The following is a 17,626-nucleotide window of genomic DNA, read 5'->3' as shown; positions in this document are numbered from 1 at the left end:
AGGTGTGTTTTACTTACGGGGGTGTTTACCTACTTTTCTTGAACGTCTAAGATAATATTTCGCATAACTTTACCGATCCATGACTGAACTAATTAATTCTAGAATTGAGACAAAATAGTTTACTCCATGAAAACTTTTTTGGAAACGTGCCAAAAATGTTAGCAAACAGGTGTTAGACAGGGAGGTTGTTTGAAAATTCGCAGCACATGTAGCCAGCCTACCGTGATATTTAAGTTGTTAACTGATGTACGTATATATAGTGCACGCTGTTCATTGTTAGGCAGTCTAGAAACGGGGCTTTGCCGAACGTAGTTTGTTTCATAATATCGACAGTTTTGCAAGTTAAACTTTTAAAGATTTTAAGACAGATTAAATCTCTTTTCATTTTATCACATACTCTAACTTGTCATTTTAAAATTTTCATCAGTTTCGTGACAATTTAAATTCAAAAAGTTGTCAGTATTTTGAATCCTCAACTGCGAATTTTTTTATCGCCAGACACGCAAAAATACTAAATTTTTCCGGGGGCCTTCGCCCCTGACCCCAACAAGGGGTTCCACCCCTTGACCTCACCGGGCCCTACGGCGGGCCCCTAGACCCCACGCCATTATGCTCGCACGCAATGCGTGCTCGGTGTGTTCGCTGCGCGAAAACACCGGTGGGAAACCGGCAGTTGTTTTAAGTGTGTTCGCGAACACACTAAAAACAACAAGGAAAAATTATCGTAATTATCGAAATATCGCGATAATTTTTGAACTATTTATCGTGACGTTAAAAAGCAAATATCGCCCAACCCTAACTGTAAGCTTAAAATGTGTTTGTCTTAAATGTTTAAGATACTGTAAGACCCAGAAGTTAGTGTGTGGATCTACCCCAGAGAATAAGGCATAAAGGACATACAACTGTTGTCAACGTTACCACTAAAACGTAAACAATGAAATGCAAACTTGAAGGTGTATTGAAAAGTCAATAGACTTTAGAGTTTAAGGGTCCTTGTTCATATTCAAGGCTTTATATAGGAACACAAGCTAAGCAGCTTTATGAATTCCAATGTGGTTTCTCAGCTTAGAGTGGACCAGACCATATGGTGTTTCAATTTTCTTTGGAATAGCCTGTGTATAATTATACTGTATACAGTACACTATAGTATGAGATACATCCAGGTGGCAGGTGTGCACAGGTGTATCAGTGAGGTCAATATAACTTTTGTATGGAGAGCAAGATTTAATATAAAGAACACAGGAAGTCAAGCAGACATCCTATTGTTATGTACATAGTTGATTCTGTTTTGTAACAAGAAAGTGAAAATAGTATTCAACAAGTATAATGTACTTGTTGTATACTCTAGAATGCTCATAAGGTTTTCTCTTTCTGTAAATTGCATAATGAATACTGTAGACTCATACCATTCATGGTGGTAATGTTGATACTCATAACTGCCTCAAAATTCAAGTTACCTTTACATTTGCATTCATCAAAGAAATGTGTATTTAAAAAATTAAAAATCCGATTTAAATGTAAAAAAAAAAAAAAATCCGAATTTAAGACAAAAATCAAGCAGATCGCCCACCTTGACAGTAATAGTGTTCTCAGTGATAGTCTACCAGTTCACTCTTGCTTACTTTGATGTTAGAATGTCTGTAGTTAAATTACAAGTGTACTTGTGATTGCCAGAGGTTCATTTCAATCATTGCAGTTGATCACCCTTCTTGATGTATTCCAGCCATTATGTAGTGATTATAATATGAAAGTAATATTAATTATAAATATTATTGACAGGCAATCATGTTGAAGATATCAATTGCCATAAAGATCTCATGCATGTATCACTGCAGTTCAATCTTTTTACTTAAATTGAGTTTTCGATTTGACCTCCTTTTTACCAGTTTGGCTCTGACTCTTTCTCATTACTGACCGTACTTTGTTCTATTCTTACATTTGCAGGCAGTGGTAAGAACTCAGCTTCAGTGATTACAAGCCACCCAATCCCTCCATCCTGTGGTATATACTACTTTGAAGTCACAATCGTTAGCAAAGGACGTGATGGGTTAGTATTATATTCATTCATTTTCATTCCTTTAATGTTTTAGCTTTTTTTCGTGTTCATCACTCCCAAAGAACCAGGACATAGTTCATACTGTGATATCACATCCAATCATTATAAATATGATGCTCATGCTACTATATATGTCCCACTTGTTTGTTTATGATCAACTCTACATGGAAGACCGACGGTCATCGTAAGAAGACCGTTAAATGCTGTATTTTGTGTGCAAAATACACACACAGTGTATTCAACAGTGCAGTATTATATACAGTAGGGAGTTAATAAGAGCAGTCAGTCAAACTTAATGTTAACATCCTGCCAGTCAAAATTAAACATGAAGAACATACATGTATGTCACCAGTGGTATAGTGTAAAAGGCAGGCAGTTTGTTGCTGATTCTGATGGCAAGCTGTGTTAGGTTGGTTCTTTGGTATTTGTATGGAAGGATTTGCTCAGATTTCATTTAATTCTCAAACTTGATCAGGTAAAGAGAAAGACATCCAATGTATCCTTACGGATGTTGTTCGCGGTTTGCTGTGGTTATAAGTAAAAACGTACAGTAGTTCTGGGGCATGGCTGATTGAATCTGTGAGAAATTGGGTTCGATAGCCAGCCAACCCACCCACCCACCACCTTCTGTCTTCAGTTTAACATATCCTTACCGAGTTGTCCGCGGTTTGCTGTGGTTATAAGTAAAACGTACAGTAGTTCTGGGGCATGGCTGATTGAATCTGTGAGAAATTGGGTTTGATGGCCAGCCAACCCACCCACCACCTCCTGTCTTCAGTTTAAAGTATACATGTTGGTGTTGTGTGATCATGAAAGGTAAGGTTCTAGTATAATCAGCTGAGTGTTGCTTGAGGCAGTACGGATCAATTTTAGTGAGTGAACAGATTCAAGGAGATGTACTTACTTTTGCTCTACTCTTACTTTTCTCTAGTCTAAATATATGCACTATGATTTACCAAACCTACAAAAGTTGGTATCGTTGTAGCACTGCACGCACCCCTTTACCGTTTTAAGGAACAACAACCACAGAAACATTGTCAGTGATATGTTTTACATGTATCGTTGGAAATGTGGAACAGGATGTTTATCTATGCGATGAAATTGACCTGTCATCTTATTTACCAACATTTGAAAGCTCAGATGTGGAAGAAACCCAGCAAGTATACTGCAACATCCTGTGTTAATTGATAGTTTAATATGTAAGCCAAACATGCAGTATATTCCCCTTATGTAGTGTTATCATACATGTATTAAGCTGCATACAAGATAAACAAACATCTTATTGTGTGCTTATAAACATGTATAGATATAGACCCTATAGGACTGATGAAATTACTTGCTAACTGGTCTAAACTGGACATTTTTTTAGTGGATACTTTTGCACAGGATTACTGGCATATGATTTACACAGTGAAGACCTGGCAGAAAACATTTGCAATCAAAACAAAATATTTGGGACCTTTATCCCATAAGCAAAGCAAGTGTGCACCCTCCCTAAATAGACCTCTTCCTCTTTGTGTGAACAATAGTACTAGACACTAATGTTAGAATGAGGAGTGGGAAGGCATTGTTATTGAGCCAAGTCAGACTCGAGTCACGATTGTCTTAACTTTTGACTTGACTTGGCGATAAGGGACTTGTGACTTGGCAACAAATGAACGGTTACTTTGACTTGTGGCATGACTTGCATTTATTTGACTTCTTGACTTACAAGATCAGAGGCCACCAATTTGTTATAAAAATTGGAAAGAAATACTATTTGCGATTGAAACAATTATTCAATTTATTTGTTCTGACACTAACATCACAGTTCCAAAGGAAGACGCATGTGGTTGACTGAACGAGTGGTTCAAAGTTCAGCATTTCTCAGTATGTAGTTGAGCATATTCTACCATGTACTGGATTCTGGTGTGAACTATGAATCTAGTACAGATCTTCAGAAAACTTGACAAATTTGACACCATCTATTATTTGGAAAATCCTTGAGTGCGTGCACCAAGTTATGATGAGCTGATGAGCAATGATTTTGCAAGACATGACAGTATTGCATCCTTAATATTTTAATATTACAGTATTCTTTACTTTAGGAGCAGGATTAGTTTGATGCTTCATTGACAGGTTCTTAAATGTGCTGAAATATTTCATTTTAACATAAATATCAAAGATGAATATTATCCTCCCTTCCTTTTAGGGCATGAATTGTACAGAGTGTGCTATGTGCGAATATGTGGAGTGGGAAATATGCAGTAGTTGCTGGGTTTATGCAATCATGGGTTGTCAATTGTTATAAATGATTTATGTATGTATGTATTTTAGATCTTCCTGCAAGCAGGAACTCGCGAAGAAGCCATCATTGACTTAAATCAAAGCCGCAAGCTGACCGAAGTCAGTCTCTTAGATTCATATTTAACGTCCATGATTATGAATTGTCAATTGTCACTGAGCTGACACTCCTAATGATGGTAGACAAGTTTTGGTTAGATGATCCCCCGGGTGGTACATTGGCAGGGCCATCACCACATAAACTTCTGCGGTGACCAAAAAAAAAGAAGGGGCCCAATCCCCTCCCCTGACCAACAGCAGACAATATATCCACAAATACAGTACATACTGGTATCCATGTAACTATACAACCCCAACAGTTGAAAATGCAGCATTTTCTCAAAACATGCAAAATCTAGCACCAATTTGCATCTAAACATCCATTAACCCCTCGGAACAATGGTACAACTGAGTAGGTCTTAAGTAGTGATGAGATTCTGTTAGTTCATTCCCTAAAATAGCCACATGTGGGCAGTTACTCGTTTCCTGGAGTGGCGCTATATAAATCTACATTATTATGATTATTATACCAGATAGTTTTGGGGGATTTTCTTGACCTGTCCTGGTCTATTAATTGCCAGATGCTGTATCTAGCTATTTATCCACATTAACCGTTACCAATCTTTCTACATGACAACCCATGTCTAAGCCATGATACCTGCCTTCCAACCACATTAACCGTTATCAATCTTTCTACATGACAACCCACGTCTAAGCCACGATACCTGCCTTCCAACCACATTAACCGTTACCAATCTTTCTACATGACAACCCATGTCTAAGCCACGATACCTGCCTTCCAACCACATTAACCGTTACCAATCTTTCTACATGACAACCCATGTCTAAGCCATGATACCTGCCATCCAACCACATTAACCGTTACCAATCTTTCTACATGATGACAACCCATGTCTAAGCCATGATACCTGCCTTCCAACCACATTAACCGTTACCAATCTTTCTACATGACAACCCATGTCTAAGCCACGATACCTGCCATCCAACCACATTAACCGTTACCAATCTTTCTACATGATGACAACCCATGTCTAAGCCATGATACCTGCCTTCCAACCACATTAACCGTTACCAATCTTTCTACATGACAACCCATGTCTAAGCCATGATACTTGCCATCCAACCACATTAACCGTTACCAATCTTTCTACATGACAACCCATGTCTAAGCCACGATACCTGCCTTCCAACCACATTAACCGTTACCAATCTTTCTACATGACAACCCATGTCTAAGCCACGATACCTGCCATCCAACCACATTAACCGTTACCAATCTTTCTACATGACAACCCATGTCTAAGCCACGATACCTGCCATCCAACCACATTAACCGTTACCAATCTTTCTACATGACAACCCATGTCTAAGCCACGATACCTGCCTTCCAACCACATTAACCGTTACCAATCTTTCTACATGACAACCCATGTCTAAGCCACGATACCTGCCTTCCAACCACATTAACCGTTACCAATCTTTCTACATGACAACCCATGTCTAAGCCACGATACCTGCCTTCCAACCACATTAACCGTTATCAATCTTTCTACATGACAACCCATGTCTAAGCCACGATACCTGCCTTCCAACCACATTAACCGTTACCAATCTTTCTACATGACAACCCATGTCTAAGCCATGATACCTGCCTTCCAACCACATTAACCGTTATCAATCTTTCTACATGACAACCCATGTCTAAGCCATGATACCTGCCTTCCAACCACATTAACCGTTACCAATCTTTCTACATGACAACCCATGTCTAAGCAATGATACCTGCCATCCAACCACATTAACCGTTACCAATCTTTCTACATGACAACCCATGTCTAAGCCATGATACATGCCTTCCAACCACATTAACCGTTACCAGTCTTTCTACATAACAACCCATGTCTAAGCCATGATACATGCCTTCCAACCACATTAACCGTTACCAATCTTTCTACATAACAACCCATGTCTAAGCCATGATACATGCCTTCCAACCACATTAACCGTTACCAATCTTTCTACATAACAACCCATGTCTAAGCCATGATACCTGCCTTCCAACCACATTAACCGTTACCAATCTTTCTACATGACAACCCATGTCTAAGCCATGATACCTGCCTTCCAACCACATTAACCGTTACCAATCATTCTACATGATTACCCATGTCTAAGCCATGATACCTGCCATCCAACCACATTAACCGTTACCAATCTTTCTACATGACAACCCATGTCTAAGCCATGACACCTGCCTTCCAACCACATTAACCGTTACCAATCTTTCTACATAACAACCCATGTCTAAGCCATGATATATGCCTTCCAACCACATTAACCGTTACCAATCTTTCTACATGACAACCCATGTCTAAGCCATGATATATGCCTTCCAACCACATTAACCGTTACCAATCTTTCTACATGACAACCCATGTCTAAGCCATGATACCTGCCTTCCAACCACATTAACTGTTACCAATCATTCTACATAACAACCCATGTCTAAGCCATGATACCTGCCATCCAACCACATTAACCGTTACCAATCTTTCTACATGATGACAACCCATGTCTAAGCCATGATACCTGCCTTCCAACCACATTAACCGTTACCAATCTTTCTACATGACAACCCATGTCTAAGCCACGATACCTGCCATCCAACCACATTAACCGTTACCAATCTTTCTACATGATGACAACCCATGTCTAAGCCATGATACCTGCCTTCCAACCACATTAACCGTTACCAATCTTTCTACATGACAACCCATGTCTAAGCCATGATACCTGCCTTCCAACCACATTAACCGTTACCAATCTTTCTACATGACAACCCATGTCTAAGCCATAATACCTGCCTTCCAACCACATTAACCGTTACCAATCTTTCTACATGACAACCCATGTCTAAGCAATGATATATGCCTTCCAACCACATTAACCGTTACCAATCTTTCTACATAACAACCCATGTCTAAGCCATGATACCTGCCTTCCAACCACATTAACCGTTACCAATCTTTCTACATGACAACCCATGTCTAAGCCATGATACCTGCCTTCCAACCACATTAACCGTTACCAATCTTTCTACATAACAACCCATGTCTAAGCCATGATATATGCCTTCCAACCACATTAACCGTTACCAATCTTTCTACATGACAACCCATGTCTAAGCCATGAGGTCTGCCTTCCAACCACATTAACAGTTACCAATCTTTCTACATAACAACCCATGTCTTAGCCATGATACCTGCCTTCCAACCACATTCACCGTTACCAATCTTTCTACATAACAACCCATGTCTAAGCCATGATATATGCCTTCCAACCACATTAACCGTTACCAATCTTTCTACATGACAACCCATGTCTAAGCCATGATACCTGCCTTCCAACCACATTAACCGTTACCAATCTTTCTACATAACAACCCATGTCTAAGCCATGAGGTCTGCCTTCCAACCACATTAACAGTTACCAATCTTTCTACATAACAACCCATGTCTAAGCCATGATATATGCCTTCCAACCACATTAACCGTTACCAATCTTTCTACATGACAACCCATGTCTAAGCCACGATACCTGCCTTCCAAAACACCATCTCTCCTATCCTTAGGTCTTATATCATTAAATGTTTCATACACTCTAGTACTTAAAGACCATATTTTGAGCAATGCATCAAAGCATCTATACATGCTACAAAATTATGCAAATCTATTCGAAGAGAGAATCGCTAACTTGCTTTACAGAACTCTTTGGGAATCGTGCATGTTCAAGAAAACAAAAACAATGACATTCCATGAACAAACACTTAAAGGTACTCATCCTCTGTCTGATTTAATGCAAAACTCAAAACCAGTTAATTAAAGGCATCCTCTTGTAGATTCTTTCCGAAAAGGTTACTTGATGTTCTGTCCTCAAACAACTAATTAAAGAACCATAAAGTAATGATAATAATGGTGATTTACAACGTTTGTCCGGAAGGGTGCTCAAGGCACGGGAGAGAAAGAGAAAAAAGAAAGCAAAAACGAATGATATTTCCACATTGCTATAACAGAACATTTTCAAATAAGAATTACAAAAACTAGCCTATTGGTAAAGTTCTTCCCTTTTCAATGGACAGTCCTAAACTTACAACAATTTAATCAGTGACTCTGAGTCGTGTTGTATGGACATAGTACTGTACTTAGCAACAAGCAACATATATCGTAGGTCACAGTGCATTAGCTACACACTACAGTGCACATGAGATTTGTGTTCAGTTCTTTTGAAGTTCAAGGACAATTTCAAACCTTCTGTTTTTGGTGTGGTTTTTTGTAGAATGCATATATTTCCCAATTTTACAGCTTTGGAACCTGGAATACTTTATAACTTGAGGACATAACAAAAAAAGGAATGTTATTATCATTGCCCTCTTCTCTGAGAGGACGGGGAGGGGGGGGGGTGTTCTGATGTTTTTCAATCTTTAAAACTGTTAAGTTTATTGCCATAGTAACGTACATTTGTACCCAATAATGTTTCCTTTCTTTGTTGGTCACTCTCCTCAGTCCTCACAACATTGCTGGATATATACTGTGGTGTTATCATTCCAGGTCGTACATTGTGCAATAGCACTGTCTACTATTAATTACTGAACTTTATGACTCATTCATTCAAAAACAAAAATAGTGTGTGGCTTTTGGGTGGAGTCACTCAGAAATTACCTCACAGGTCAACCAGGATGATAACAAACCTGTAGATGCCTGGCCAGGACTGCCATGATTCATGATTTTGTCATAAAGTAGAGATACATTCTATCTCATTCAGCCATAGAAACGGTGTTCTGCCTTCTTTAGTATCCATGCAATCTCTCCAGATGGTAATATTACCACACTACTGTTTCCTCAAATTATGATTTTTCTTGGAATGAGAAGATTTTTCTATGCCATAAACAGGAAATAATTTAGTGTTCAAATTTTTATATAGCAGATTTGAAAGCTTGGAACTATGTCTCTTAATATAAAATACTATTGTTTCCTGAGTTCATAAACTGTGATGCATCTATGCACTTATGTAGCAAATTGCTGATTTTGCCAATAGTATTGGCATACAGTGTAATACTGGATAAATTATTTCCTACAGAATTCCATTGTATAGTTCATTTATTTATTAAAGTAGCTGGTTCAGTCATGTGACATACAGCGTGAAGAGTCTATGAAGATTTCTGTTTGAACATCCAAACCATAACAATCGTGTCAGCAGTTATTGACAATAACAACTTCGACCCTGACTCTAACTGCAAAGTAGGGCTAGGCTGGGTAACGTTGTTTTATAACAGGTTTGTGAGTTTGAACTGTTATTTTCTTAGTCAAATGGGGTAAATATTGATCCAACTTGGACACCATCATTTCTTGTTTTTCTCGAAAAGGTTCACAAGCATGTCATGAAATGAATTAAAATTGAATCTCTGATATTTTATTGCTCAGACACCATCATAATGATATGACTGATGGTTGTCTATTTGGAACACAAAGGTCCTTTATACAGTAGCAGCTTGCTGGATTCATACAAATTTATACTGCTAAGGTCAGTAAGTTTTACTATATTTGGATTTTCAAAAGTGTCACACAGTAAGTGCTTAAAAGAAGCAGAGGTCAAAATGGGACAATGGATAGTCTCTGGATGTGAGATAAAACAATGAATGGTATCTAAATATGAGTTTCTTTGGTGTTTGATGGTTAGTACATGGGTTTTTGGCATTGTGACTTTTGACTAATTACTGTACAATAAATACCTTTTGATTGGAGACTGTAAAAGGAATTTTATTATTATTATTTCACTGTATGTCTAGCAGGATCCAGTTTCTAAAAATAACAGTTGTCAATGTCGACCTGCTCAGTATTGTTCTCGTTTTGGATTTCTATAGTTTTTGTGTACATTAGTTTTTCCCACGATAATATCTTCCCTTAAAGCATTCTCAATAATGTGAGTGGGAGGTAAGAATTGTCACATTGAAATTTGGTGACATTACCTTCAAATATGACTCATATTTGAACTCCAGTTACTGGAAGCTTCCAGAAAACATGTACAGTGTAAGGATCCTTGTGTCAACCTTCACCTATTCAATTCTATTGTTGCTCAAAAGTCGTTTCAATTAAAGTAAATCAATTCTCTCATACTGTACTTTGTTAATTAATGTTTTTTTAATTGACTGTGCATTCAAAATCAGTTGTGATCAGTTTGTTTTCATTATCTTATTTAGAGGCTGATTTTTAAGGTTCCCTTAATAGTTTTTTGGTCCTTTTTTTTTATAAAAAGTGTGCATTGAAGGCTAGTCTATGGTGTAAGATATGTAACTTCACAAACAAGGGTCATTTGTCAAGTTTGATTAGAAATTGTTTGAATTGTAAGTTTTAAGTAAAAAAGTAATTTTATGTAAAATCAATGTCCTGTTGCTCTCTATTGCACACCAAGTAGTCCCTATATAGGATCTTGCTGAGTTACATGAATGTTCAATAATGTCATGTCACTTAAATATGAAACAGTAATATTGTACAAGGGACTGTAGGTTTTCCTCTCTAATGAAGAGATAATCTCTATTTCTTCTTATGGGTTCATTTAAGTAACTACCAAGTGAAGCAAAACTAGCACCTCCTGATGGCAATGAAAGTCAGTTAAAGAAAACATTCCACTGTACACATATCAATATATGTCAATTTATGTTCGTTTTTGATCATCATTAAAGTATTATTGGCTATGTGTGCATCTATATAAATACCTAACAAGTTTTGGATGATTAGTTGTATAAATTTAAATCCTACAGTCCTAAGTCATGTAGATGCAATAAGTCCCCATTAACACCCAAGTTGTTATGCTCTGTTAGTACAACCATTTGGATAACCACTACTACGACTTACTACTCATATTGAGACTACAAATACCTGTGTGTGTAAGCATATCTTAGTCTGTTAATAGGTACATGTTAATCAACAACATCTGAGAACATGAGATGATTATCTCAATGTTGCTGTAGCTGTGTGTGTCAGAAAGTACTAATGATGATTTCAGATATAGAACTAGATCAGCTGAATAGAGAGTGCCAATAGCAGTATGTTACGTTGGAATGCGAGAGGTCTCGATAATTAATTTTTAACGAGACACAAGCCTGGGTTCGTTTCCATAAGGAACACAGACAAATTGACGAGTCTAGAGAATTTGAATGAGAACGTAAACTGTATTGAACAATGGATTTCGAACCAACAACAACAAGTGGTAATTACAAATATACAGAAAATTACTCACAAACTTAACAAGATAGGATACACTTTAAAACACGCTGGTCTCTTCCAACGGCGATATCCCTCAGCGGCCACGACCTTGATGACGACGATTCTCGGTCCGTTGTACTGCGAAATTCACTGGTCCTCGACGAAGTTTCTCGCGATCCCAGAAACAGCAGTCACCTTCTTTCCGGCGATGCTCCAAAATAGAAGACGGACTTCCAGCCACAATCAAGTGAAGCACAAGTCGAACTTCTCGCCGACTAAATATTACCAGAGTCAGTCCAAAATCAGCTTTATAGCCACCAACTCCTGGCGTAACGAACTTCCTCAACGGAGACAGAAATTCTTCACCTTCTCCGAAATAAAGACTGAAAAACTGTATTTTCACAGCAAAGTCCTCTTCAAACTTCTGAATGGAAGTGTAGAATCAATCTTGGTATCGATATCTCAATCCCTCAGAAACTACTGGCAGTTGAGCACTGACGATATAAAGTAGAATGGTATAATATGTGTCGTCGCTTGTATTCGTTCAGAAACTGAGAAACTCTCCGATCTGGGCGGGTTTTTATACGATTCGCCATGTCAAGGATCATCTAGATTTTTCTCGATACACTTGACCCAGTTTCTCTATTCTTGGAAGTCCTTTGCATATCTCGCGTACGTTCCAGAGAATCCACGAAAATGTGTCTACAGCGCAACGGGACTTCACGTAAACCGACGTTAACCCGAGACCAGCACGTCATCATAAGGAATATACCAGAACAATCGTGTATTATAACATTGTGACACGGTAACCCGACCTAATTTCTCAAATACTGATTTATCACGTAGGCAATTTCAATTACTCTCCACATTATAACATTAGGTTTCTCACTAGCAGTGACTAGCGTTAGGCTACAATGGGCCCTCGTAACAAGTAAATGACCTTCATACAGTACAGTACTTCATCACAGTAGACCAGTAAAAACAACAAACTATTATTGTCCAGAGCTAAATTAAGAATATTGACCCTGTTACTATTTTAAGCAGGTACTGTAGGGGTTTAAGAACTACAGTAATAGTCGGTGGGACTGTAAAGTTCTAAAAATATTGTTTACTATTTTGTTGCAATCCTTTGTTACAAAGAATGTATCAGGTACTGTAAGAAATGGGTATTGTCTCACAGTGCTTTAGCTTCTTTACAGTGGTTTTGATTGTGTTTTAATGCACCCTTCTCATTTAAGGTTAAGGCAAGTGAAGTAAAATGTGCACGATATGTAACTTAGAAGACATCACAATAAGCAACTGGTTTCTTTTGTCATTTTCAGTCTACTCTACAAAAATGCTGCAGTTTTGTATGATCTTCCCAAATTATTTACACTGTTTCAAGTTGATACTGAACTGTTATATATGCAAACTTGTTGACTTTTTCTTCTTACCTCAGTGGTTCACGGCAATAGCTTTAGTTCTACTGTACTAGATGTCTTTTATACCAGGGCAACAGTTAGTGCATGTTCTATGAAGATATTGTTGGTACTACAGAAGGTTACATATTACTTATTTATTGCTGTGAAGGAAACTCTAGCATGTGATGCTTTTGACTTGGTCATCACATTTTACCAATCTTAATTTCACATTTAGAAAACAGGACGCCTTCAGTGCAATGACTATGCGAACAGTGGGAAACGAGTAGCCTCTGTGCTGAGTAGAGATACCTGATGTGTACAAGCATTTATTGATCTGCAGGGAAAGGTTGGTTCATTCTATGACAACTCGCAACCTGAAACACCTTAGAGCAGAAGGTTAAATAGTGTTTCAGACTCTGCATAATTTTGCAAAAATGTGATGGATTTCTTGGCTAAGATTTTGTGATGCAGTATTTAAATTACCTAGATTAAAACAATCCCTACACCTTCTTGACAATTAAACAGAAATGCCCAGTACAGTTACTGTTGCAGCTGTTTCATTCAAGTATTTTACTATTGACGTTCAGTCCAGCATAACCACCAAATTTTAAATGCCAAGCTAATGTGATATTATTGGCAACCATGCTGCTCACCCAGTAGGTTTGTTATGCAAGCCAAATGACCATGGAAATCCTGAAAGACAAAAAAAAAATCCAATTAGAAGGTGAAATGTTTCAAGAGTTGTGTGTAGTGATGAGTAAGAGGTGTGCAATTGGCTTTGTTATATGATAGTATTATACTGTATAGCTATATGTTACAGTACATAAGGAACTGATTCATCACAGAATCATAATTGTATGGAGCATACATGTAGTACTTACAAGTACACAATAACAAGGCATCAAGGGGAGGTGAAAGGATGTTATATTATTGTTAGTTTGTTTAAGGTATTCTATGTGATGTATGTGTGTGATGTGATGTATGTGTTGTATGTAGTGTATGTGATGTATGTGTGTGATGGAATTTGAACTGTGAACAGAATATATTGTACATGGTTGTATGTCAGCAACTCTAAGATATCAAGATTTGGAGATATGTATTGTTTATACCCTCCAGAGAATTTCTAATGTCATCCAATTATATCCACAAAGGAATCTTGCAACATGTGTGCAATGTTACTTGATGCATCTTGTAAAAGGAACTACCCACTCTGTTGAATGTGAACATAGTCATAGATAATAGTCGATAAGGCCTCTGTTGCCGTTTAATATTCATCTCTGTAGAACTGTACAGTACTATCTGAAATGTAACATGAGAATTTGGTAGGCAGAAGAAATACATTCAAGTCATCTCAATTGTTTGTCTCTGTTTCTTGAACAAAAAACACCCCAAAAAAATAAATTTTCAGTGATAAATGATACTTTCATAGACTGTCAGTAGAGTATCCCACCAAGATGTTTGGCACAATGCTAGTTTGTTGATATGTATATTAACTCTATCATAATGTGAGAAATGTGTTGGATAACTATCCAACAACACAAAAGTATCAGAAACTTTGAAGTATGTATGTGTGCATGTATGTATACATATATTTTAGATCCTCCTGTGAGCAGGAGCTCGCGAAGAAGTAGAATGGTCAAGTCCCTGCAGGCCTCTGCCATTACACTGGGAGGAATCGGTCACCATTTTGACAATCATCAATAACCATAATAGCTTCTAAGGGGTCTGAGCCTTCACTGACATTCTGCCAGGGAATCAAACCAGTGATTTGCAATTTACAAGGTACCAATGTGAATTGTAATGTTGTTGGACTGGCATCATCATCATGCACATTTCAAACATTTGAATAAAACATGTAATAACGACCATACCTGCAGGGCACACAACTTTCAAGAACACATCCATACAGTCGTCTGGTGTGCTGTCTCATTTCGATAGACATCTCAAAAGTTGAATAAAGTTCGACCTCTGTTCTAAATCCTACGTTTATGCATCCGTTTCAGGATTAATATTTCAATGAAATTAAGATGCAAGTATTTCTGGCACTCCTCAAAGCTTCATGTATCATCTCTTTCTGTCCTCCCATTACCCTCCCCCTTCCCCCCCCCCTCGCCCCCCCCCCTCTCCCTCAAAAAGTGTCCAGCTTACTCCTAGATGGATTATAACCCGGTTGCAGTTAGTATAGATTTGTACTGCAAATGATGTACAATGAAATGCATGTAACTTTTACATGATCCTAGTCAGACAGACAGGGTGTTTGTCAATACAGCTCCTTCTCCAAATGTATGCACTGTGAACTCAGTACATACAGTACAGTACTGGCCACTTTACATACCAGTTTGTTCATTCTGGTATGAACTTACTTTTGTGTACTACAGTAGCAATAATATGCTAAGTAAGGTTAGTGTGTTAAATACTGCACTCCGGAGTGCTGGAATGTAGATGAAAGCTATCTTTAATTAATTTATAATTCCATTGTAAAGAATGGTTTTTTTCAAAGTTTGTTTCTCATGTGTTGGTTCAGAGTTAATTTTTGTGCACCTAATGTTACAAGCAACATTTCAGGGTGCATTCTTAATTTGACATTTGGTCAACTTAGTTGAGTCATGCCTTGCATTATAAACTCTCAGAAACTTCTCAACGAATTCTGTTACTAAGGTCCAACACATGGTTGCATATGACAGATGGAATTTAACTTCTGTCAAGGATTTTAATTACTGATTACTTCTCAGCAGCATGCAGTCACATGGTGAATACCTATGATAAATGCTAGACAATATTTATACAGCCCTGAGCACATTCCATGATCCTGCTAATTAAGCTGTGTAACTAAATGACCCTGAATGGTGTGTTTGGTATGAGAACAATTGAAGAGACCAATATAAAGGCATGAACATAGTTTGCAAGCAAAACACATTTGAAATTATGATGAAAACTTTAAAGGAAACTCTCTCTCCACTAACACCAAGTAACATTGGATTTGACATCATTTGACAGCTGTTACTTACAAGTACAGATTTGTATTAATAAGTTACCCTCATTAATTTCGTATTGAAATCAGTGAAGAACAGAATTACATGCTCTGTTGGTTGTACTTAGGCTCCACTGCTACAAGGAGCTTCACGGTCTTGAAAATTGTCATTTTAAAAATAACATTCTGCAAGGATAACATCATTGGTGTACTGTACATCCAATATGTTGACAGGGTAAGCAGTTACATGTGACTTACAGCAGCATTCTCCAAGTGAGATTCTTCAGGTTATTATTAACTCTGTTTACAAGGAAACGTCTCACTATGTGAAACTCCACATATGAATCTCCAAAGATTATTAAATTGGTCCTCTTTCCTTAAGCTTCTTTCCCTCCCTCTGTTTCCTTTTCCTTCCCCTGTTCCATCATTCTCTACTCTATGCTTTCCATTGATCCATCCGCCCCATCCCTCCCGTCTCTTAAACCTCCCATTCCCCCATCCCACCTTCCTTGTCTCCTTCAACCTCCCACACTTCCCTTCTTGCTTCCTTTCACTTATAAACCCCCCCCCCCCCATAACATTATTGAATGCTCAATTTTATAGCCTTATTCTTAGAGGTCATCCTAACAAAATTCCTGCATAGTTGGTAACATTAACCATTTGTGTAGATGAACACACATGAATGTGCCAGTGTTACCACCTACTGCATTTATCACCCCACTTGAAGTCACATTCGATGATATGTTTTGATTTATCTTTTGCTGTGTTGATTACACAACCCCATGATCAGTAGAGATTGGTTTTATGGGTCAAATGTCAGCCGATATGTAAAGGGCTGTACATGTGTGATGGTTATCACAAATTACTGTAGTACTGTTTATCTTCACTGCTGATCAGCTGCAAAATGATCGGAATTTTAGTCAGTGAAAAAGTGAGTATGAATCTTCAACTAGCATATCATCAGAGTTGTTTGGCCTAATGGAAAATGCCACTGAATACGAAGAAAACTACCTTTGCATGTCAAGCACTCTTAACTTGTCATCGATTTGTTTAACTTGGATCATGACTATAAATAGAAATACTGAGGAAAGTAATATCTGAAATAATAACTACCAGTCCACCACAGAGGTGATTTGTCTAATCACAGGAGAAGAAGCTGCTCAGTTTGATAGAAATTGGGCTGTTTGTCTATAATATAGTATGTTTACAGTAGTTGAGAGATCTCCACCAAAGCGGGACTCTTCATCACTATGTAATGCCTGTTACAAATGCGTTTGTATCGTACGTATAATATCCAAGGTGTACATTGCTTTGGCTTATAATGGGCTTGTGAGAGGTACTAGAGGGGGAAAATGATGTCCAGTTTGTTTTATGTTGTGTGCAGTTTGTGTGTTTCTGTTACCTAATTATCAGTTTTATAAAGGTAAATTTTTATTTGAGTTAAATTTAGTATAGTTTTAGATATTTTCCTATAGGTTATATTAATTTAATTTTTTTTATTCTGCACATAGAATGTTTCAGGACTTTCAAAATCATTTTCACAACACGACTCAAATCCCCTAAATCAGAATCTTTTTAAAGCTTCCCAGATGGG

General features: G+C 37.7%; 1 protein-coding gene across 1 annotated transcript in view; it reads left to right on the top strand.

Moving 5' to 3' along the window:
- Positions 1-17,626, top strand: part of LOC139965798 (ran-binding protein 9-like) — a 50,519-nt gene that overhangs the window by 10,231 nt on the left and 22,662 nt on the right. The window contains exon 2 of the mRNA XM_071968510.1: positions 1,945-2,047. Coding sequence (XP_071824611.1) covers positions 1,945-2,047 — 103 coding nt within the window. The remainder of the gene's footprint in view (positions 1-1,944; positions 2,048-17,626) is intronic.

This window comes from Apostichopus japonicus, chromosome 3 (genome assembly GCF_037975245.1).
Source record: "Apostichopus japonicus isolate 1M-3 chromosome 3, ASM3797524v1, whole genome shotgun sequence".
NCBI classification, from domain to species: Eukaryota; Metazoa; Echinodermata; class Holothuroidea; order Aspidochirotida; family Stichopodidae; genus Apostichopus; species Apostichopus japonicus.
This window is presented reverse-complemented; position numbering and strand designations above follow the sequence as displayed.